This window comes from Daucus carota, chromosome 3 (assembly GCF_001625215.2).
Source record: "Daucus carota subsp. sativus chromosome 3, DH1 v3.0, whole genome shotgun sequence".
In the NCBI taxonomy this organism is placed as follows: Eukaryota; Viridiplantae; Streptophyta; class Magnoliopsida; order Apiales; family Apiaceae; genus Daucus; species Daucus carota.
In genome coordinates this window covers 44133103-44158272 of record NC_030383.2, presented here as the reverse complement: position 1 = coordinate 44158272, position 25170 = coordinate 44133103, and the positions used below count along the sequence as shown (strand labels likewise).

The window sequence follows — 25170 nt, the reverse complement described above, 5'->3', positions numbered from 1 at the left end:
GGTAATTTTTAGTATAAATTTGCAAGACACATAAAAGGGACCACACTACACTTCCAAAATTAGACCCATCACACAATCAGGTTCTTCAATAAGTGTGATGCAAACACGAAAATTATAACCAATTATGGACATTGCAATGTCATGCAGAAGACTATCAAAAAAATAATTTTAAACCTACACTGCAGAACACCAAAACCAAATGCATTATCACTGAATGTGCATCTTCAAAGACAAACCAGTAAAGAACCGCAGAACATAACTACAAACTGCAATTAGAACACGAAGATTCAAAGCAAACACCGCATACCCAAATCTCAACAAAGCATTCTACATTGTCCTAATATAGCACTCATTCACCAATTATCAATGTTTATTCTTAAAGATTAAAAATTAGTACATATTATGGCAATGTCAAGTGCAGAACACATATAGATTTTCAATGTTTACAAAGCCCAAAAAAATACTTCATTTCGTCTCCTCAAAACAAAAAGGAATAAATGCAGGACAAGCCTCCACCCTTTAGCAAAGGTCATTATTAAAGATCCAAAATCAGTAAATGTCCTTGCAATGTCAAGTGCAGAACAAACAAAGTTTCATTGTTCAAAAAGCACAAAATAAAAATCACATTCCACCTCAAGGAAACAACAGGAACATATGCAGGACAAGCATTTATAGTATCCTAAGCTATTTGCAGAACTTTATTACAAATGTAGCAAATTGAAACATTTTGGGCTGAAAATAGATGTAAGTGAATCAATGTCCTGCAATATTTTGGGCTGAAAATATATGTATGTGAATCAATGTACTACACAACAATTTCCCCAAAACATATACCAAATACCCCACTTTCATCAATCTAGATTCATAGTACTCCCAAGCTATTTGCATTATTTTATTGCAAATGTAGCAAATTAAAATATTTTGGGTTGAAAATAGATGTAAGTGAATCAATGTCCTGCAATATTTTGGGCTGAAAATATATGTAAGTGAATCAATGTCTTGCACAACAATTTCCCCAAAAACATATACCAAATACCTCACTTTCATCATCCTAGATTTATAGTTTCCTAAGCTATTTGCAGAACGGTAGCAAACTGAAATTCTACAACACAACCTACAACACACCTTGTGCAGGCATTTCCTCCATGTCATATCCTAATTTAAATGTGTATAACGCAAAACAACAACATCCAAACATACCAAAAATTCAAGAGAATGATAAATACCCCAAAATACCATTATATATGCAAAGTGAATTCTGATTAAATAGAATCTTGTCATTGATGGGTACTACAGTTTGAATAAAATCGAGATAACATAGCATATATGCAGGATATTACACATCACATACCATTACCCATGATTCCCCAACTTTGGTTATTCGACTAGAACCCCAAATGTATACGCAAGACACAACTCTCGTTGTAGGAATAGCAGATTACGTTCCTCACTCTAGATGGTTTGGCAGTTCATCGCGATAGTAGAGGATGAGGTTGATGTTGGGAATTCAAATTTTGTAACTGCCGATCTCTAGATGTGGGACAAAAGGGAATCACATTTACAGGACCCAGTAATTATCGTGGAACTTATTTTTCTTCTTAAATGTGTAATATGTTTTTACTTTTTCAATCTTGGCCGTTGTTTTAAAAACCAATCCAATGGTAAGGGATTAGGACTCCAAGAACTCTAAAGGGTGGGGTTTCCAAGGAACCCAACTCTATATATATATATATATATATATATATATATATATATATATATATATATATATATATATATATATATATCCGTAATTGCTAGCACACATGCATGAAATGCAACATTGAAAAAATTTGTTGAAAATTACATTTAATTATAAAATAAGTTGCAGATGATTACAAATTTTGAAAAATGAACGCACGTGCGGGCCGATACTAATCTAACAAAGGTAACCAACAAATCAACTAAATGCAACTAGATTTACCACCAAAATTTATTAATACCACAAAAAAAAACTGTCATATATTACTTATCAACGGATATCAGAGAAAAATCCTAAGACAAATTCCAAACTTAGGAATCAAGAGTGACAAACACACTATCATCCTCCTCAGATCTTCCAACAAATCAAATAGAGCCAACTTCAATCTTGTCTTCATTGTTTTACCATGCTTATGCTTATGTGACAGATTCATCAAACTTCCAGTAAACTTTGTCTTTTCCGGTGCGCTCGTAGTCTCATCTTTATCATTGATGGATAAACTTCACGAAAACTTCCATCGCAACCTCCCTGCCTCGATCACCAAAATCCCCCTTTTACCATTCTTTTCGTTGTTGCTTGGCCGCATCCTGTTATTATTTACATAAAATAATACTCTCTCCGTCCCTGAATATTTTTCCTATTTTCCTTTTAAGGTAATTCAAAATATTTTTCCTACTTCTATTTTGGCCACTGCAGTAACAATTTTATATACATATACTTTGTTTAACCTTATACAGCTGTTAAACAAACAACACAACGGTACATCATCCCACTATCCCATTAATGCTTAACCCACCCAGATTAATCTGTGTGTATGTAATATTGAATTTTGATTGGTTGTCTAAACTTGATCTTGTAAGCTGATTGGTTGAAAACATAACTGTGGATTACATGTAATGCTATAGCTATTGTGCTTCTGTATGATTGCTGCTAGTAAATGCAAATTACTCAAAACCATGTTTTCTTAAAGTCTGTGTCATTCACATAAGGAGAAAAAAAATAAGAAACAGACGGAGTATATTTTTATAAAAATACGAAAGTATATTTGTTTACATTTAGTTGAATAAAGTCCACAAGAACATGAAAAAGGAAGAAAATAGATAGTAGAAAAATAAAATATATATGATCATAATCCCTCTCTGACCCGACGAAATCGCCATCCGAAATTTTGAAACGAAACTCTAAAACCCATAAAACACCCTCCCAAAAAAATCAACCAACAAATCTCACAAAAGTAACCAACAAATTAAATACAATTACATTTACCACCAAAATTTCATACTAGATTTACCACCAAAATTTCATAACACCACAAAGAATAAGACGTCATACATTGCTTATCTACCAATATCTGAGAAACTTCCTAAGCCAAATTGCAGATTTAGGAACCAGAGTGACGAATATACTATCATCATCCTTAGCTCCCAGATCTTCCAACAAATCAGTTAGAGCCAACTTCAATCTTGTCTTCATTATTTTACCATACTTATGTTTATGTGGCAAATTCACCAAACTTCCAGCAAATTTAGTCTTCCGTTTCGTTCGCAGTCTCATCTTTATCATTAATAAATAAACTTCACGAAAGCTTCCACCTCAACCTCACTACCTTCGATCACTAAAATCTCCCTCTTTCCATTCTTTTCGTTGTTGTTTGATCGCATCCCGTCGTTGTTTGCATAAATAATATGTTCTTATAAAATATGAAAGTTGTACTATTTGTTTACTTTTAGTTCAAACAGAATACACAAGAACATGAAGAAAAAAAGAAAATAGAATATAGAAAAATAAAGGATATTCATATAATCGTAATACTAATCCCCGATCACCGTACAAAACTGAACTCCGCCCCGGCGAAATAAAATTGAGCGCCACCCGAAATTTTGAAATGTCGAAACCCTAAAACCCATAAAACACCCCCAAACTCAACCATCCCCACCAATTCGACTCTCATTTCCAGCAATGGAGAAGCGATTAAGATCATCTCTCCACAACTCTGCCGACGAATTCCTCAAATCAGCTGCTAAAATAGGGTTTAAATCCTCCAAACCCTCACTCAAAACCCTAATTCACTCTCTCAACTCCTCCTCTCCACTCATTATCTCTCTCCCTTCATCTCTCCACCGCTCCATTTCTCAATCAATCGCTAGTTTCACTAATTTGTCCGACTCAGAAGCTTTCGAAGACGCCAAATCCCCGCCTACGAAACGACATCGTAGGTCCTCTCGCTTCAGCAATGATGATTCAGGTACGGATAATAAACGCGAGGAATTAAAGCATTCTATTGTCGAGAATCTTCAGATTTGTACTCATGTGGTGTATTTGTGTGTGTCGCACCCGAAGAAAGTGTTCTCGCCTTCTGATTTATTGGCTTGTGCGCGTAATTTGCATGATAATCTAGTTTTGTTTGAGTTTGATGAGGTGTTGATGAGTGAGATAGCGTGTTTGTGTGAAGAATGGTGGAAGGAGGATTTGCCGGAGCGAGAGGCATTGATTTCGTTGTCGATGCCTCTTTTGCTGTCGAGGTCATTGACGTTGAAGAGGAAAGTGGATGTACATAGAGTTTATGCGCTTCGGGAGGCGTTTACATGTTTTGATTATGATGATGAGAGTATTGAGGACATGAAGCGGTTTTTGCTCAGGTGTTATATTGAGCCGTTGTATTTGAAGACGGAGGATGGGAAGAAGTTTCTATCGTTTCTGTTTGAGTTGGATACGCAGTTGGTTAAAGAAGCTTTGGTGATGATTAGGTCGCAGATTTCTACCGGTAGGAAATCGACGTTGGAGGCCTATGCGGAGATTGTTTTTAAGGCTTGGAAGGTGGTGGAGGATGAGGAGTCCAAGTATGATATTGAAATAAGATTTTTACAGGAACTGATTGATAGCTGTATTCATGCTAGTTCTGAACAATTTTCAGCCTCGATTAGAAGGATATTGGGAGGATTTATCAGCCAGAGAACAAATCGTGATGTCGAAAAGCTTTTGTTTCACCTTTCAGAGCCTCTTATATTTCGGTCACTAGAGGTTTGCTATTTATTTTCCTCAGCACCTGTTATCTTTATTGATGTTCCAGCTGTTTTATATTTTGACTGTTTATTACTGAAAGCTAGGAAACAGGGATTCTTGGGAGACCCAACGTATCCCTGTCTCGTATCCTTGGACACTCGAATCTCAGTTGCCGACACGGGGATACTTGTACAATCCATAATTATATTGTTAGTGTTAAGAGCAAGTCCTGTGCTAGATGCTAGAGATCACTGCTCAGTTTTTAGTTGCACATATATATACACATCTACTAAATACAATAATACTGGATATGTTTAAAACATTTCCTTGTAGTAGTGTCCTAATTTCAAAAGGAAATACTAGGTATCTTTGATTTATTCATTCGTAGTGAATTTAGATGTGTGTGTATAAACACATGTTATAATGTAACATGTGGCAGGTCGCAAACTCAAATGCAAGTCAAAACACACTGTTCTTATTAATAGATATGTTTCCTCTTCAAGAGGGAATACTATTTATCTTTGGGTTTATCCATTAGTAGTGAAGTCATAAGTGTTATACAAGTATAGACACATCAGTGTTAAAAGCGCGCATATGCGCGCGCATAAGCGAGAAGCGCATCGAACTCGCAGCTGATGCGCATCGCTTTGTATATGCGATGCGAGTTCAATGATGCGAGCGCATTTCTGCGCTTCTTGGGATTAAGCGAGATGCGAAAAGCGCAAAAAAAGCGTGCTTTTGTGTAATAGTTGACTAGGCCGTTGACTGTCTTGACTGGGCCATTGACTAAGCTCTTTAAATCGACATGGGTCACAAAAAAACTCTAAAAACACTACCTAGCAGCCGAGAAACAAACATACCTAGGGAGAATCTACTTCTTTTTTCTTCTGGACTCTCTCTTATAATTATCTCTCTTTTAATTATACTTTTTTTCTTGTTCTGAACTCTCTCTCTTAATTACATAGGATAAACATACATATACCTCATCTTCTTATTCTTGTACACACACACACACATTACACATATACATATAGATATGTAGCATATACATAAGATATATACATGCATGTACATAGGATATATATCATTGAGAATGATGAAGAAGAAATTGAATTTGTTGAAGATCCAAATCAAAATAGTGAAGAAGATGATTTTGTGAATATTGAAGAAGATGAAGAAGATGATTAGTGATTTAGTGGATAACTTGGCATTTTTTTGCCACTGTGCCTTTAAACTATTCTAGGCTCTGAATTTTTAGGTATTCTGGTTGCATTATCATTTTTGATGACTGACTTTTGCTTATTAATGTTTTATTATCAATAAGTATATAATGTTTTACAATATGTATGTATATTTTACATGTTTTCGATGAATCCCCTCTTTGCGCATTGCGCACTTGCGCTTATGCCCTGTAAGGCCTTTGCGCTTCGGTGCGCAAATCACGTTTTATAAGACTGCACATATGTAATAATGTTAACATATGGCAGGTGGCGAACTCAAATGTACGTCAAAACACACTGTTCTTATTATTAGATATGTTTCCTCTTCAAGACCCTGGTATGACTAAGGAGGGAAATGATTTATTGCTAGAGAAGCAATTCTATCTATTGAACAAACTGCTCACTGATGAATGTCCATCCATAAGAGTTACAGCAGTAGAAGGTTCTTGTCGTGTACTTCATTTGTTCTGGGAAATCATTACTCCGTCAACCATCACAAAATTGCTAGCTAAAGTTTTTGACTATATGACAAAGGACAAATCTAAAGAAGTCAGGCTTGCTACACTGGATGGCATTGTATATTTGCTTGGTAATCCTCAATCGCACGAGGTTCTTAGAGTGCTTCTACCGAGAGCTGGTCACCTAGTTTCCGATGCTTCCTCGTCAGTACGTGCTGCTGCTGTAGATCTTCTTTTACTTGTTAGTGGGATGCGAAATTTTCAGTTTCACAAGGTAAATAATGGTCATCAAATATATAAATATATTGTATCTTCTCTGTTGCTGCTGGACTCCCCCTCCCCTGTTTTTTAATTTTTGTTTTCTACAGGTAGCACGACTGGATGTACTGCTTCTGATACTTGCAAATGATCAAGCACTGGTTGCTCGGAAAATTACTAAGCTTCTTATTCCATCATACTTCCCTTCCACAGCAGGTTCAGCAGAAGCATGTAGACGCTGTGTAACACTTATTAAAAGGTCACCAAAAGCAGGAGCAAGGTTCTGTGAATTCGTATATCAGGAAGGGGCATCTCTGGAGTTCCTTATGGAACTATTTAGGCATATTATAAGCTTGGCATTGTCACCTGATCACCAGGAACCAGATCAAATTAATGCCTTTTTAGATGCTTGCGCCTTCCTGTGCCAGAATCTTGCTAGTGATTCATATTACAAAGGTGTTCTTAAGGAGGAGGTATGTAGTGAAAAGCTAAATCGCTTGCTTGTCTCTTCATCTACAGGGCGTGCTTGTTCTTCTCTATGTAAAATTGTTTCTGCAGTCTCTCATGATGGAATAGATAGTTTAATTAAAGAATGCATGACCTTGGTTACAAAATGTGGTGGTTTATTATCTGGTAATGTGAAAATGGAAGCTGATGTGAGGTCTGTCCACAAGATGATGCTGGCTTGTGATCGCTTTGATTATATGTTTGAAACTTTGGCAAGGCTCTTGGGGAAAATTGCTGATGCATGCCATCTTAAATATGATTTAGAAAGACAGACACATGATATTCCCTCCACAAAACAAAGGAAGGCTAAACAATTCACTGCAATATCTGGAAAGCGGAAGAAAACTTCTCCTAGCTCTACAATTAAATTTGAGGAAGATTATGCAATTGCTGTAGGGATTAGTTGGCAAATCAAGGACCTGCTTATATTTGATGACACAAGAAATGCGGTGCTTGAGTCTGGATATATAGAATCTGTATTTTCTTCCTTAAAAGTAATTTCTGAGGTCAGCATTATGCAGACTAAGCATTGTGATTCTATGAATGTATATCCACTTTTAGCATATACTGCACTTGCTCTGCATATACCCATCGAAGGTATCAATAAACAAGGTACAAAGCCGAACAAATGCTCTGGGAGTTCATCTTCTGAGGTAAGTCATAACTCATGATCTTTTTCTTGTGCTCCCTGCAAATTTGTATATATAAATTCCGCTTCAGATCATATGTTGTTTGACCATAATAGTTCTATATGCGTTTTCCGAGAATTTCTTCCGTGGCAAGTAATTTTTCATTTCATGTTTATATGGAAAAACTGAATTCGATCAACTATTGTTAAATTCTGGTATATATCTCGTTTGTGCTTTTGTAGTACTTGTTTGACGTTGTGATCAGTGTTATTAAACGCAATATGCGCACAGAAGCGCCAAGGCCCCTAGAGCATAAGTGCAACGCGCAACGTGAAATGCGCGGATTCATCAAAGACAAATAAATATACAAATATAAATGATATATAAGTAGAAAATTGTTAATTTATAGATAAGATGACATTTAATTGATAAAGCAACCTGATTCTTCTAAAGTCAAAGACTCAAAGTAGCAAAGAATTCCAAACTTAGTCCATTCTTCCACTTCTTCGTCATCAATATTCAGGAAATCATCAGCTTTCCGAACATAATTCGGATCCTTAACAAAGTCTTCTTCATCATACTCAAGTCATATGTGTATATACAACACTTGTATGTATAAATATACTAGTGTATACAAGATATGTGTATCTTATATATGTGGGTATCTATATGTAATAATCATAAAAGAAGATGAGTTTAATCTTTGTCTCTGGTTCGATATCTCTCGTTCTTGCATGTAAATCTTGTCTGTATGTATTCGTGTTAGTTACTATAAGGTCCACAGGGTTTTTTCTGAGCCCATTTCCTTTAAAAATGACTCATTTAACAGGAGCGTGCTTATTTTGCGCTTTTGAGCAGCGTATAAGCGCTCAATGCGCATAAAAGCGAGCGCATCATCGAAGGCGCATCACGCGCTTCAGGTGCGCATCACATCGCATATCGCATAAGCGTGCGCTTTTGAGCTCTTTTAATAACACTGGTTGTGATACTTAAAATTTGAATTTTATTATGATAATATCAAATTATTTGGATTATTTCATAGTATACCATCAGCAAAGACATAATTGCATGTGTTTATTTTTCTTGCATTTGCGGCGGCTTCTGTAATTAATTAGCACACTAAAGAATGATAAGTTTGTTGCTAAATTTGATCTGATATAGTTTTTTCCAATTATATTGGCAGCAAACTTTGTTGGAACAGACACTAAATCATCTACTCAGTTCTTCAAATGAGTTACTTGGTTTAGGTAACTCAGGGAAGTCTAACAAGCTGCCTCAGGAATCTATGCATACTAAGGCTAAAGTCCATTCACATGGGAAGAAGCAAAATAAATTGCAACCCGATGTTTCTAGCCCTACTGGTGATGGTAAGTGTTATGTACGTTATATTGCGAATTATATCGTAACTGAGTTTAAAATTCAACTGGGTATCTCAGCATGTTGCGTCTTATTAAATGTTTTTGGACAAAGATCAGATTAATATGGTCAGTTTCATTATGGATTACAACTGTGACAGTTGCAAAAATATAAACAAGAAGATTGTTGCCATGGTGGAGCTGACATACACATTAGCGGTTAAGCCTAAACAGATTTTGTTCATTGGTTCTCATTTGCCTGTCTTTTTAAATCAGTAATGATTAACTGAATCCGGAAGAGTCTTGTCATCAGTATTTAGCATGTTTACCTGCTGCATAGCTTAAATATTGGTACATTCATGCATGGCCTTTTAAGTGTATTTCTTTCATAACGAAATCAAATTAGATTTGGCTGATAATCTTTCCTTGGGATAATCTTTCCTTGGATGTCCAAATTTTTTACTTGATTACTTGTGTCAAAAACATGTTCTAGCCATTGTTATGATTCACCTATTTATCATGTTGATACTGCATTGACATTGTACATGACTTTCTTGTAGGTTCAAGAATAAAAAGAGTAGTGAATATGGTAAGAATGCTAAGTGCTATCCTGAAATTTATTGTTGATGTCTCTGCTGTGGAACATGTTTCTCTCAGTCAACCAAGGTTTTTGATTTTTACACTGCGATACCTAGAATTCATCGACTCCATTGTAATGCAATATTCTCAAAACCAGCAGTGGCATAAGGAAAATGATCTGAAAGAAACATTCCTCTGTTTGAAAAGTTCATTCACATATGCAAGCAAGTTGCTCCATGAAGTCATCAAATGTTCCTGTATGACTTCAATGCCTCCTGCTGAAACCTATACTCTTTCTAATAAGCTGCTTGACCTGTTTATTTCTGTTGAAGAGCACATGGGTTCCAGCTATGCAACACGTATATTTGCTGCAGCTAAACCGTGGTTGCCTGATCTGACTTTAGGATTAGGATCCTGGAACATTCTAAGGCCGTCTTTAGGAGAAAATGTGAGCAAATTTATACCTGATCATGTTAAATCTAGTTTCCCATCATGGCTCAAACATGCAGCAGAGGCTGAGGTAAATGAAATTTGCCCAGATGACGTGGATGATGAAGCAAAGATGGAAAATTATCCGGCATCCAGAAAACTTGTTGAGTTGATGATTCAGCTATCTAGAGCTAAACATGAATTGTTAGATGGAGTTGGAGCAATTTTCTTAATTGGTTCAGTATATGGGCTGGAGCAGAGGGACTTTAAGCTGGTACTAGGTCTTGTGCATTTTGTCTGTGCAAAGCTGGTCAGGGACGATTATAGTGGATGGGATAAACTAGATATGATGTTAGAATATCTGAAAGAGATTTACCCTCAAATAGAGAAAGAAGCTGAGCTCAATGACAAATTACAGAGTGTGAGAGAATTGCTTGAACCTATATGGATGCTTCATAACCGTGGCAGTGATTTTACACAAGAGGAAGGATAGTCAGATTCGGACAAGAGGAAGAATAGTCAGATTTGGACAGCAGGAAGCCCGGTGGCCCTCTGGAAGCCTTGTCATCAAGAGATAATTGGCAATGTATCTTATTGTGGCCAAGTTTTTTCCCGATTAATTTCTTTAAAAATATTTTACCGATTATACTACATATGACTATAAATTTCTGATAAATTGAAAGAGAATGAATTTGGAGTGAGATTCTTCTCTCTCTTTTTTAAAGGTATCGGTGCTCTTAACTCTTTATCAGAATCTTTTGAAGTTATTTACTGCTCTTAATTTCTTATCATTAAATATAATATTCATCTCTTTCTAGTCTTAGTCTTTGATTCATTGTCAATTTCTCACTCAAATAATAATAAAATATAAATAGAATAAAGAGCGATGTTAAAGTTACCATGATAGTTAATGATAGTTAATGATAGTCAGAGCAACTCCAAGGGGCTCCTCAAACAAGTTCTTAAGAGCAAATCAAGATTTAGTGCTCCAATGGGCTCTTAGATGCTCTTTCAAAATTTAGGAGTCTACTCTCTCTCTTTTCTTTTAAAAAGCATCTAGTAGCTCTTAACTCAATATTATATTAATTTCTCTTCAATCTTCTCTCTCTTTTAGTTAACTTTTTCATCTCATTTATATAAAATAAATATAAAATCTGAATAAGGAGCCAAGTATAAAGAGTAGCATTGGAGTTCTCACGTTTTTTAGTGTATTAACTTACTAAGAGCCACATTTTATATTATTGTTTAAGGAATGATTTAGGAGTTCCGTTGGAGATACTCTCAATGAACTTATTAAAATTATATATTTACTGCTCTTGAATTTTTTTATCATAAATATAATATTCATCTTTCTAGTCCTAGTATATGATTCATTGTCAATTTCTCAGTCAAATAATAATAAACTATAAATAGAGTAAAGAGCGATGTTGGAGTTATCATGATAGTCAATGAACTTATTAAAGATCATATATTATATTATTTAAGGAGTTGATCGAAGATACTCCTGATAAGTACTTTTGATATGGATATCAACACCATCATCTCATCACTAATTATCGAGAACTTATATCAAATATGGATGAATCAAAAAAATTATAAACATCAAATGTGGATCAACCGAGTTACCCATTATCATAAAGGATAACAAGGTGGTATTTTTGGACGTTAATTTGAAAATTTGATATTTTTTATAAATTATGCACTTCTTTCATTTTTTCTTGTAAAAGCATGATCCAGAAAAATTTAGATGTGTGATATAATATGTTAAAAATATTTATGATTTAGATTTATTTAAAGAACAAGTCCAGTGATTATGTTAAAATATATATATAGGAATTGCCATATTATGAAAAAAAAATGATGTTTGATATTAAAATGGAACTTATATTTTAATGATATAGCATCCAATTTAGCCCGTTTCTTGTCCCTGCTCCAGCATCTCTGTGATCTGTGTAATACTATCACCCCTCCATCACATATGAGCATGCAGCTAAATAAATGAATTTATCTCCATCACATATGAGCATGCAGCTAAAAAATTGAATTCATCTTGATAGGAGATTTCAGGTTTTGGGTAATTCAAGATAAATATGAGCAAGCACTATGACGAGATAATATTAGTGGAAATTCTGCACAGCAGTAAAATAATATCATCCGAAAAGCTCATCAGATGGATGGCTTGTTTCTAACATGTCAGTAAGGTAATACTTTGAGTAAAAGTAGTCCACTGTTAACTAACAAATTGACAAAATAGACTTTTTACTAGAAGCTAAATCAAAGGCTTAGCTGGAGTAGGGAAGAAACCGTGAATGGGGAATTTTGCCAACCAATCCAAAAATTCTCAGTTTCATTTTCACTCATCCAGCAAATAAGCTAAAGTCAGTCCTCTTCTGAAAAGGGCCTGTCTGACTAGAAAAGAATCAGATTTACACAGTTTTAGAGGCAGCAATAACATAGTTCAGTATCAATTTGAAACAGGAATCATCTTCACAGCTGCAGCTATCGGCATGCCTAGAAATCCAAGAAATACGCTAACAAACCACTGTGCTAATGTGAGGGGTGACGTGTTTGCAAATGTACCCAGTAACTCAATTATTATGATCTGAAAGAAGACCGTGACACTGAGAACGGTCGCAAACACATAGTTGTCTAGTATTCCGGCAAAGACATTTATCTTTTCCATTTCTCTAGAGCTTATCTCATTGAATACCTGAAAATGATTTAGAAATTTGTAAGAGCTAGAAGAAGACAATACAAGAACTTTCATTTGGTAAGAGCTAATAAGAGATTATCCCAAGAAGTTACCTGACAAAAGACAAAGGAGTTGAAAATAAGTGTGTTGCAAATCAGGTCTGAATTAGGTCCGGAAAGGCCAAAAATTTCCTTTCCATTAACCTGAAGAAACCATATTACAACAAACTGATATAAAGATTGCCCCAAGATATTCCTCCACATCACATTACTTATGAAATTTCCCTTCCTTCCAACTGGTGCTCTCTTCATTAATTCGTCATTGGGAGGTTCAGTAGCCAATGCAAGCGCCCCAAGAGTATCCATAATCATGTTAACCCACAGAAGCTGAACAGCTGTGAGAGGTGCACTTCCTGAAGCAGACATAAGTGAATGGATATGAATAACATATGGCAACCCCATGTTAAATTTATCTTTGTACACTATAAGGTTTAAAAAAGTGCCCAAGTGATGCATAAAAATCTTGCCTGTTAAACAAGCTGAAGAGAAGTTGACAACCAAAGCAACCACATTAACTGTCAGTTGGAACTGCACGAACTTTTGAATATTTACGTATACAGAACGGCCCCATCTGGCCACTGTCACAATGGTAGAGAAATTATCGTCCAATATTATGACATCTGCACTCTCTTTAGCCACCTGAAATTAGGAGAGACTTGTCATTTTTCCTTTCAGTAATTTTAAAGGATAGCAAGGAATCCCCTTCACCCTCATAAAGTGACCACTCAACAGTATTTAGGACCTTTCTGAATTTCATAATGTTCGAAGTTTTTAAAAAATAATCACTTCAGTAGGGTACAAGTGTCCCAAAATAATTTAGCTTTTTTTAGTATAGACACAACATGCACACTACATACAACATGTTTTGCAATACACAATATTCCATCAGATATATACTGTATTCATGTGTTCTCTGCCCAAAGAAAAAAAAAGAACTTTCCAGATATATTTATATAATGGTCAGGCTAGTATTACTTTTAGTAGAGGCAAATATTCATGTATTTTCAAATTATGACTGATGACCCCATATTTCAGGTCTTCAAACTTTCTCACTAATGCAAATCAGAATTTGTTGGTGGTGTTTCAAATATGGTAGATATAGTAATCCTGTATATTATTAATTTTACATTATAAAAATCACTTCCCCGATATGATAAGAATTAGCAATCAAGTAGATTGTTGTCTAGAGGGAACAATAAAGGCCTGGACATAGCAATCCATGAATTACATGCCTCAAATCCATTGATTCCTTTCATGTGATTTTGGCTTTCAAGTTAAAACTAAGAACCAAAGTCTGCAACATTAGGATATCTATCTATCAGATATAACTTTTCAAAGAAACTTTTCCTTTGTCTAAAGTAGTAAAGTGTGCGTCTCTTTTGGTTATTCTATCGACTCTGTTAGATATACAACAACACTATTAATTATTAGATATTTTCCATCAATATGATGCAAGAGGATTACATAGATCTTTTTTTATCTCACCTCAGTTCCTGCAATACCCATTGCAAGTCCAATATCAGCTTCATGGAGAGCTGGTGCATCATTTGTTCCATCACCAGTGACAGCAACAACTTCACCAAATGTCGTTCTCAAATGCTTCACCAGGGTATGTTTGTCTAGAGGTGAAGATCTAGCCATCACCTACAGTTGTAAACAAATTAAGTAAATAAATTAAAACTTTAACCATTGGGAACATGTATTCATTTAATATTTAACCAAATTAGCCATCAAACCTGAATTTTGGGAATAAGTACAAGCAGTTCCTCCAGACTCTTCTCTCTAAAAACAGGACCTTCTATTGCAATACCGTCCTCGGTGAGTATTCCGCATTCTCTGGCAATAGCCTTTGCGGTATTTATGTTGTCTCCGGTAACCATCCGAACGGTTACACCAGCTGACCGACAAAGTGCAACCGATTCCTTCACACCAGGTCGTACCGGGTCCTTGATACCAACAATTCCAATGCAGGTATATCCAGAGGCTGGAATGGGATTCTCAGCAGAGAAGTCATTTTCGAGTTCAACATAGCCAAGACATAAGGTACGTAGTGCTTCACTGGCAAACTCATCAATTGTAACTTTAAGATGGTTTAGCATTTCTTCATCAAGAGGGACAACCTCGCCATTTGAATTCATCACCTTGTCACAGGCAGCCAAAACAATTTCTGAAGCACCTTTTGTATGAGCTCTTTTACCTCCTTCAGCAAGCTCCAAAACCACAGCCATTCTTTTCTTTGTGGAGTTGAATGGCTCAACTTTAACAAGTTTGGAAGCTTGGCGCACAGCCTGAAAATCTCCACCAAGTGATAGTGCAAACTCCAATAGAGCAGCATCCGTTGGTGATCCCAGTATCTCGCGTTTTCCTGCTTCGTTAACCACGATTTCTCCCCCAGTGTTGTTAAATATGGATTGCAGTATGATTTTGATTGCAGATTCGGGGATTTCAGAGCACAAGGCGGAAGAGCTTTCTTTGTTACTCACGTCCTTCACATTCATACAAATGCACGATTTGACAACAGTCATGTGGTTTGTAGTCAGTGTGCCAGTTTTGTCGCTGCAGATTGTTGTTGCAGACCCCATTGTCTCACAGGCTGCAAGATGGCGGACAAGTGCTTTATCATTCATCATCTTCTTCATGGCGAAGGCAAGGCTTAAAGTAACAGCCAAAGGCAATCCCTCAGGTACAGCAACAACAACAATGGTAACTGCAATGGCGAAGTATTCTAACATTTCTAAAGCGTCATCTCCTGTCCAAATCCATTGGGTTCCCTCTTGCAGTTTGCGGCCAAATAGTTTTTGCACAAGAACCGCAAAAGTCACTATAGCAAAGAAGAGGCCAATCTTTCCGATAATGGTTGCGACCCCATTCAATTTAACCTGAAGTGGAGTCTCATCATCTCCACCTTCACTAAGTGTTTCCATCAGTTTACCCCATTGAGTTCTCATCCCCACCGTGGTAATCAGCATTTTGCACGATCCATCTTGAACCTTACTACCTGACAACAGAAAAGGATTTTCATCACTTACCATAACTGGCTCACTTTCTCCTGTCAAGCTAGATTCATCAATGAGCACAGAAAATCCAGAAACAAAGAGGCCATCTGCAGGAACTTGGTCTCCAATAGCAAGATGGACAATATCACCAGGAAGGAGCTCATATATTGACATTTTGTGCCGGTATCCATTCCTTGTGACTTGGATCGAAATTTTCTTCTTCTCTTTGTCCAAATCCCTGAACTGTAGAGATTGCCTGTAATCACTCGTTGCAGTGACAAATACCACCAAAAAGATACTTGCAAAAATTCCAAGGCCATCATGGGCACCTCTAGGCCATCCTTCAGTTGCTATGCCAACCATTAATGACACAAAAGCACATACTGCAAGGATCATAAGTGTCATGTCCTGAAAGGCTTCCCAAACAAAAACCCAGAATCTGCGAGGTTCACTTTCAGTAAATTTATTGATTCCAAAAAGTTCCTGTCTGCGCTTAAGTGAATCACTATCAGTAGGAAGGCCATCAGTGGTGGATGTGCAAAGTTTTTGTGCAATACCAGGTACTCCGCCATGAAATATGAGCTTCTTCTGATCACGACCTTCAACTACAGATCCTAGCTCATCAGCACCAATCTGATAACCAGATGCTTTAACATCTTCAGGTACCACATAGTCACTTAGTTGTAGTTGTTGAGCACCTATTACTGCAGTTATATCCCAAGGAGTGTCAGTTCGATGTACAATTTCAGGATGCAAAGTTACCTGAAGGATAATAGCTAACCTCTTGTGAACTTATATGCTGCTTTAGAAACCAGTACTGCGACTCTCATTTTATTCTCCTGAATTATTTAAGACAAACAAATCAGCAAAACAATACATAACCAAAAAAATAACAGAGTATACACTTTGCAACTTAGGCGCAACAAACTTGTTCACACAGTCTATTTGTAATGATCAACCAAACTCAAGGTTTTAAGGCCAATAAGCAAACACGAAAATGTTGAAGTAATGCAGAAAAACATATGCTCTCGAACACAATACTTGAGTGCAAACTACCTTGCTAAGGTCAACTAAAATCACCAAAATCATCCCTATATCTGATATCAAGTTAGCAAAGTATTTGTACGGTTACAAACTTGCAATGCTAGCAGTGGCTAGACAAATTCACCTCGGCATTAAAGAAATATTACAGCATTACTTTAGATGCCTATCTCTTATTATCTCTTCAGTGTAATAAGATAGTAGCATGTAATTTATTTGTTTATTTCAGATACAGTCCAAAAGTTCAGTCAGCAATCAAATTTGAAGAAAATTTCAATAAGCCTTATGCCTAATTCATAACCAGACCGCGAGAGAGATACAGGTAACTATGTAAGTCAAGTTACGTATATGTACAAAACTACTAATTGATATAATTAGAAAAGTCAGACCGCATCATATATATAAAATTAGAGCTCGAACAAAATCATAAATCAGCAGTAATCAAAAAAGTTCACACAAAGTCTCTGTTAGACAAATAAGAACAAACTTAACAAATCTCGATCTACACCACGAGAGAGAGAGAGAGAGGACCTTATTAGTCTGGCGCATATCAGCAGCTTCATATCGCTTGGAGAGATTAGCAGTGAATCGGAACCTCCGCTTAGAGTTCTTAACAACACTACAACAATCTCTCCATCTCTGCAAAGCCTCCTCCGAGGAGTGCTTGGCCTTCACTTTCCCAAAGTTCTCATCTACTAAGAAACTCATCTCTCACTCTCAATCTCTCTCACCTGCAACAACTATTCTCTATACTTACACAAGTCAACTGCAAATCTTATATGCTTTTAGTTCTATCTATACAATCAGATAACAGTTCCAGTTAGAAGACTAACAGAAGAAATTAGATATTAAAGCTAAAACAACACATGAGAAGGGGAGATGATGAATGATTATTTATATAGCAAATAAATGTAGCCTGCAAAGAACATGCCTAATTTTACACTGCTAAATAAAGGAGTAGTAGGAGAAATAAATAAAGGTGAGGAGGAAGTTTCCAAGAGAATAGTTGGTGAAAGGCCTGTCATGGCGGGGGACCACCACCCACCAATGCAAACACTGTGGAATTATTCTTTCTTTTTTTTTTTTTTTCGTTTTGAATGTCATGTTTTATGTAACCATTTCTTTAACTGTAACGGTCTCTTCTATGTGCTCAACTGCTTTTTTAAATAATCATCATGCATTTTGAATTTCAAAATCGAATTTTCTATGATGTGTTCGTGGGCACACAATAGCCACTAGCTCTCATGAGAATACTAATTTTTGATTGATAGATGAATAAGAAACCATTTTAATAAGAGTTAATGCTTATTATGTGTTCTCGGGCACATATAGGAAAGACTGTTTTAAAATTTTAAAATTGATACAACTGAGACTGACGATTAATTTTAGATTTTAATCTGATCCGGTTTTCTATTTCAAATTTCTCTCATCTCGAACTCAAAGGCTTTTTGCAACTAAATTTTTAATCTCAATCGTGGGTTCAAATGACGGACAAGCTGATAGCCAGAGATCAGCTCATTTCGAAAAAATGGAATTAACACAAGTTGAGTCAAGTTAAGTAAAATATTGGCGAGCAGGGAAATTGTGACGGCAATTGACTGGTAATTTCTTATTCAGTATTGGATGCCTAGACGCGTTATTTTACGCGGACTCTAACTGCTCTGCTCCTTCGAAATTTCTTTAGTGCACTGTCCCTCGCTTTTATGCTTTGTTTTTCATTGGCAATTACCTTGTACAGAGTACAGTCTCCTACTTTATTTATTGTTGTACTTGTACATAGATAGATGTACGATAGTGCAATCAAAACCTGGTTTTTAAATCTTCATTTTCTTAATTTTTTTTAAATCAAAAAACATGATTTCTAACAACCGTCACTTCAATTCAATTAATTATCAAAGTTGTAAAAATTGAAACTCGATTCAACTCGGCTTGGTTCCGGAAAAATGAGTAATCAAAACTCGGGAGAGTACTTGGAATGAGTTATCAGATAACTAATCGGATAACTCAGAATGAGTTATCAGATAATTTTTTATCTCATAGAATATATAGTTATATACCGATTAATAATAAAACTATCTAATAATATTAATATTTTAATAACACACTTAAAATAATGAAATTCAAATAAAAATTATTTGTTTGATGATTTTTGACATAATAATCAGATAACTCGGAATGAATTATCCGATAACTAATTATTGTTACATTTTAAAGTAAATCCCGCTCTAAGCAAATATGTTATTAGTTTTGAAATGCTGAAGTGCCAAACTAACAGGCAAGAACAGATACAGTTAGACTTAGACAAAAGAACAGCAAGTATAAAGGAACCAGTTCAACTCAGTCCAAACACTATTGACCGAGAAGTATGTTTTAAGCACCATGTAAGAATTATTCCTGTATTAATTCTTCACTTTTCAAAGTTCTTTTGCTGGTTTTCATATAGAGCCCTTTACGGTCTTTGAACGCTGATGATTCTAAATGATCTATTTTGATACATAAAATTTAATTTTAAAATACCAATTTTTTTTTGAAAGGACCGTTGAAAAATAATTGTTTTGTATAGTATTATTGAAAATTAATGGCGTTGTATTCTTCAATGATGGAATGTTAGAGGATTTATTCAACAATTTTTTGAAAAATAGATGCTTGTTCACGTAGAGATACTAGTTCAAATTCATCTACTATAAAATACTTACTACCTCTGTTTTGTATAAATAAACGTTTTATGATGATCAAAATATTTTGAATTATAAGACTTCTCTGCCAATTATGCAAGATTAAGTTTTTATTTTCTTAATTATCCTTGTATCTCTCCTCATTCATTAATAATTGTTATACAATCTGTGCAAAAATCAAACAGTGTTCGTGTGTGCAAAACGCAGGAGACAGAATTCAAGCGAAAGATATATGTAAAAGAATCCGAGTCCAGTGCGCAACTGTCTCCTTAAAGCGTATTTCGCCCTCACCGTGTGTGATGAACGATCGCCTCCCAGGATAAAACGGATTGAACGATGCAGTAAGCACCTTCGACGAACAAGAACAAGACTGAAACTATCACCGACGCGGCTAGGGTTTTGGGTGCGAGAGGCTGTGTGTTTTTCGTATGTCTAAAACCCTAAGCTATAATGAATATATATAGGCGATGCAAGGCTTGTGCGCTACGCTTCACAATTAATTAAAACGCGTTTAATTAATTTACGCGGTTATAAATTAAATCCGAAATCAAATCGAATTAATTTAAAACCAAACAATTAATCCGAAATCAAATCGGAATTAATTTCTGTCAATTTAATTGAGCCCAAGCCCAGTGGAAAATTAAATTCAGCAAAACTAGTCCGTAATTCTTCGAGCCCAGATTTTGCTGCATTCGTGTCCGCAGGTCGCACACGCGGAAAAGCCCGAGGCTTGCGAAGCCACGAAACTCCCCTCGAAATCCCACAATTTGCACCCCCCCTGCGCGCACGTAGGTGGTGGAGCATAACATACTAACACAAGTTAAACACTACAAAAGTGTTCTACTATATAAAACCTTTAAAGGCTCTTTATAGAATCAATGTGGGACTCATGTATTTCTCTCCAAATTTCCACTACCAAGGAAGCAACTTTGGATCATCATAACTCATCCATTCCTTAGTCGTTTTGAGTGAATAAACATGCATTGGAAAGCTCTCTCGGAGGAGAACATAATCCAAGCATAACCCGCCACGAGCACGTAGCCGAGCCTCACTCAAATTGGTGCTCAAAATGACAAACTTTCAACAATCCCCCACATGGGTGAGATTGATGATTTTCAGTAGCACACACCAGATAGACAGACACGGGGTTTGACTTTTGGTGATAGTTTCCGCGATCAGATATAGCATACGATAGGTAGAGAATGCTCCTTGAACCTTCGCTCGATTAAGCACATCGACTTTACTGGTAGACAGTGGACGAGCTTGTCCTTGAACTGTTCGACCGTTTATGTAAACGATGATATACTTATCACTATATCCTTTCTGACTTGTTCAGTTCTCATGAGTATGTCCATTTTGGCCATGGAACATCGTCCTGGTTCTGCGGGAGTTTCTAAAAAAATTGTGCCTCGCAATTCTCCTTTGAAGCGGCCCCACTTCTCTCCTACATAGGTGATCTTTATCTTATAGAGTAACCCGCGTTTACTCAACTGAATTCCATGCGTGTACCACTCCATGTATTCACCAAAGATCATTAAAAGCTCAAGGCTTAACCTCGTACCTTACGGGTCTCACTGTTTCTTCATCATAGGAACAGGCCAGGGGTTACCCCCACAGTGATTAGGTCATCATGATTTAGTTGTCCCATTGAACCAAGTTCTTGGGATCTCCAGTCAGCAATGGTTGGGTGTCCACCATGATGCCGTTAAGCTATAGGCTTAAGACCCATTCCTCTCGATGATTTCTCAACCACTTCTCTTGGTAACCCTTTGGTTAGCGGATCCGCAATATTATCCTTTGACGGTATATAGTCAATAGTGATAATTCCGGTTGAGATTAATTGTCTAATGGAACTATGTCGTCGTCGTATATGACGGGACTTTCCATTATACATTGTGCTCTGTGCTCTGCCAATAGCGGATTGACTATCACAGTGTATCCCTATTGCAGTCACAGGCCTTGGCCATCTTGGAATATCCTCCAGAAATTGGCGTAGATATTCAGCCTCTTCAGCGCATTTATCTAAAGCCACAAACTCAGCTTCCATTGTGGAGTGAGTTATAACCGTTTGCTTGGAGGATTTCCATGATACTGCTGCTCCAGCTAGTGTAAACACGTAGCCACTCGTAGACTTTAGTGCCTTCTTGCTAGATATCCAGTTTGCGTCAGTATATCCTTCTAATACTGCTGGGTATCTGCCATAGTGCAATCCATAGTCTCGAGTTCCCCTTAGGTACCTTAGTACCCTTATGATCGCTTTCCAGTGATCATCTCCAGGATTACTCGTGAACCTACTCAACTTGCTAATTGAGTACGCAATGTCTGGTCTTGTACAACTCATTAAGTACATCAGACTTCCAATTATCCTAGAGTACTCCAACTGAGAGACTCCCTCACCTTTATTCTTGGATAGATGTAAAGTCATATCCACAGGTGTCCTAGCTTTCTCAGTATCATCCTTAAGAAACCTCTCAAGGATCTTGTCAACGTAATGAGGTTGACTTAGTGCGAGACCCTCTGATGTTCTAGAAATTTGGATTCCTAGAATTACATTTGCTAGTCCCATGTCTTTCATGTCAAATCTTGATTTTAACATGTCCTTTGTGGATTTGATCACTTTATCATTGCTTCCGGCAATAAGTAGATCATCCACATACAATGTCATCATGACATAACCGCTCTCGTCATCCTTGTAATAGGCACAGCTATCACATTCGTTGATCTTGAAGTTGTGTGCTAACACGACTTCATCAAATTTCTCATGCCATTTCATAGGCGCTTGCTTCAAGCCATATAGTGATTTCACTAATTTACAGACTTTCCTTTCTTGCCCAGGGACAGCAAACCCTTCAGGTTGTTCCATATAGATTTCCTCATCTATATCCCCATTTAGAAAAGCTGTTTTCACATCCATCTGATGCACTGTTAAGTTTCGCATCGCAGCGATTGCAAACATCATCCTTATAGACGTGATTCTCGTCACAGGAGAATACGTATCAAAATAATCAAGGCCTTTCTGTTGCTTGTATCCTTTGATTACAAGTCTGGCCTTATACTTATCAATGGTTCCGTCAGGTTTCAATTTCTTTTTGAAAACCCATTTGCTGCCTAGTGCTTTACAACCAGGTGGCAGGTCCACTAATTCCCAAGTGTGATTCTGTAATATAGAATCAATTTCGCTTTTGATGGCCTCTTTCCACATAGGTCCATCAGGTGAGGTGACCGCTTCCTTATAGGTTTTCGGATCACCTTCTTCGAGCAAATAGGTCATGAAGTCTGACCCAAAAGATTTCTCCGTTCGTTGTCTTTCGCTCCTCCTCACAACCCCCACATTTTCATCTTCACTTTCATCATTCTCATATTCATCATCTACAGATTCATGAGTTCGTTTAGATGTCATAGGGTGCTCGTTTCTTGGATTACAAGGAAACGTAGTCTCAAAGAATGAGACATTTCTTGATTCCATGATCGTATTCTTTTGAATCTCAGGAATCTTAGAATCATACACAAGAAACCGATATGCTGTACTACGTGGAGGATATCCGATGAATATACAATCCACGGTTTTTGGACCAATCTTCACCTTCTTAGGTGTAGGGATCAGTACCTTAGCAAGGCACCCCCACACTTTCAGGTGTTTGTAGCTCGGTTTCTTTTTCTCCCACATTTCATAAGGACTCACATCCTTATTCTTGCGCATAGTAATATTTAAAATATTATTTGCGCTTAAGATGGCTTCCCCCCACATAGATTGCGGAAGTCCAGAGCTTAGCAACATCGCATTCATCATCTCTTTGAGAGTGCGATTCTTCCTCTCAGCCACTCCATTTGACTGAGGGGAGTATGGTGCAGTGACCTCATGGATTATACCATGTTGTGAACAAAATTCCCCAAACGGTTCAACATATTCACCTCCACGATCGCTACGAATCCTTTTGATTTTCTCAGTTTGTTGTCTCTCGACTTCTTCCTTATAGATTTTAAATTTATCTATAGCTTCATCTTTGCTTTTCTGCAAATATACATAGCAGTATTTTGTACAATCATCTATGAATGTAATAAAATACTTATTTCCTCCTCTTGTTGGAGCGAATTTTAAATCACATATATCGCTATGTATTAGGTCCAGCACCTTGGTGTTTCTTTCCACACGTTTAAAAGATGATCTCGTTAATTTTGCCTCAACACAAGTTTCACACTTATGTTTTGAATCGATAGTTAATTTTGGTATGTATTCTTTTGCACTTAATCTTCGTAAAGTGTCATAATTCACATGTCCTAATCTAGCATGCCATAAATTAGGAGACTCAAGCAAGTAAGCAGAAGAATTCTTCATTTCATTATTTTCCTTAATGGACATTACATTGAGCTTAAACAGCCCATCACTAGCATAGCCCTTGCCTACAAACATACCACTCTTAGACAAAACAACTTTATCTGACTCTATTACAATGCGAAAGCCATGTTTACTCAACAAAGAACCGGACACAAGGTTCTTGCGAATATCAGGCACATAAAGTACATTCTTCAAAGTCAGATTCTTCCCAGAGGTCATCTTCAGAATCACCGTGCCTTCCCCTTCAATGGTAGAAGTCGCAGAGTTTCCCATGTAGAGCTTCTCACCAGCATCAGAAGCTACAAGGCTAGAGAAAGTCGCCTTGTCGGAGCAAATATGCCTAGATGCTCCTGTATCAATCCACCATTCTCGCGGATTAGATCCAACCAGGTTCACCTCAGAGACCGTAGCACAGAGGTCTATATCACCTATCTCCTTGGAGATATCATCAACCATGTTTGCTTCTTTCTTCTTGGTCTTCTTAGGCTTCCTACAGTCAGCAGACCTATGACCAACTTTGTCACAGTTGAAGCACTTTCCTTGGAACTTCGAAGGCTTCGAAACTCCTCCTTTGGGTGCCAGTTTAGTCCCTTTCCCGGAACTGGTCTTCTTGGACTTGGAGCTTTGAGCATGCTCCACCACATTTGCCTTTTCCCCGACAATAGGCTTCTTTCCGGATCCCCTGTTATTTTCTTCAATGCGAAGTCTAACAATCAGATCCTCCATAGTCATCTCCTTTCGCTTATGCTTAAGGTAGTTCTGAAAATCTTTCCATCCAGGAGGCAGCTTCTCTATCACAGCAGCAACTTGGAAAGATTCCGTGAGACCCATCCGCTCGGCATGCATCTCATGAATAATCAGCTGCAACTATTGCACCTGACTGTCAACAGTCTTGGAATCCACCATCTTGTAGTCAAGAAAGCGTCCAACAATCCACTTCTTGGCACCGGCATCTTCGGTTTTATACTTACGATCAAGAGATTCCCATAAGTCCTTAGATGTTACCTTCGAACTGTACACATCATACAGCGGGCCAGTCAGACCATTAAGCACATAGTTCCGACAGATATAGTCGGTGTGCTTCCATGCATCAACGGCAAATACCGCCTGCGCATCGCTCTCAGCAGTGAGCATTGGTGTCTCTTCTCTCAGATAGCGAGACAAATTCAGTGTGGTCAGGTAGAACAACATC

The 25170-nt window shown here is 37.0% G+C and overlaps 2 protein-coding genes across 2 annotated transcripts; one reads left to right on the top strand and one right to left on the bottom strand.

Annotated features, from left to right (window-relative positions):
* Positions 1-3567: 3567 nt before the first annotated feature.
* On the top strand, positions 3568-10927 carry LOC108210665 (uncharacterized). The gene is made up of 5 exons (XM_017382046.2): positions 3568-4762; positions 6232-6696; positions 6791-7840; positions 9000-9183; positions 9732-10927. Exons 1-5 carry the CDS (start codon positions 3701-3703, stop codon positions 10670-10672), a joined length of 3702 nt encoding a protein of 1233 aa, XP_017237535.1. The 5' UTR covers positions 3568-3700; the 3' UTR covers positions 10673-10927.
* Positions 10928-12270: 1343 nt separating this feature from the next.
* Positions 12271-17931, bottom strand: LOC108214304 (calcium-transporting ATPase 2, plasma membrane-type-like). The gene is made up of 7 exons (XM_064088973.1): positions 17499-17931; positions 16708-16765; positions 14667-16630; positions 14416-14574; positions 13398-13569; positions 12985-13283; positions 12271-12889 (listed from the first exon to the last, which is right to left on the bottom strand). The coding sequence occupies exons 1-7, from the start codon at positions 17673-17675 to the stop codon at positions 12644-12646; spliced, it is 3075 nt and encodes a 1024-aa protein (XP_063945043.1). The 5' UTR covers positions 17676-17931; the 3' UTR covers positions 12271-12643.
* Between the last annotated feature and the right edge of the window lie 7239 nt (positions 17932-25170).

Bases quoted from the DNA above. Each gene is read 5' to 3' on its own strand.
- LOC108210665 (XM_017382046.2), top strand. From the start codon at position 3,701: ATGGAGAAGCGATTAAGATCATCTCTCCACAACTCTGCCGACGAATTC. The intron at 6,697-6,790 runs GTAAATAATGGT...TGTTTTCTACAG, and splicing joins GAAATTTTCAGTTTCACAAG to GTAGCACGACTGGATGTACT. The intron at 7,841-8,999 runs GTAAGTCATAAC...TTATATTGGCAG, and splicing joins CTGGGAGTTCATCTTCTGAG to CAAACTTTGTTGGAACAGAC.
- LOC108214304 (XM_064088973.1), bottom strand. From the start codon at position 17,675: ATGAGTTTCTTAGTAGATGAGAACTTTGGGAAAGTGAAGGCCAAGCAC. The intron at 16,766-17,498 runs GTCCTCTCTCTC...TAAATAATTCAG, and splicing joins ATATGCGCCAGACTAATAAG to GAGAATAAAATGAGAGTCGC. The intron at 12,890-12,984 runs GTAACTTCTTGG...AATCATTTTCAG, and splicing joins ACTCCTTTGTCTTTTGTCAG to GTATTCAATGAGATAAGCTC.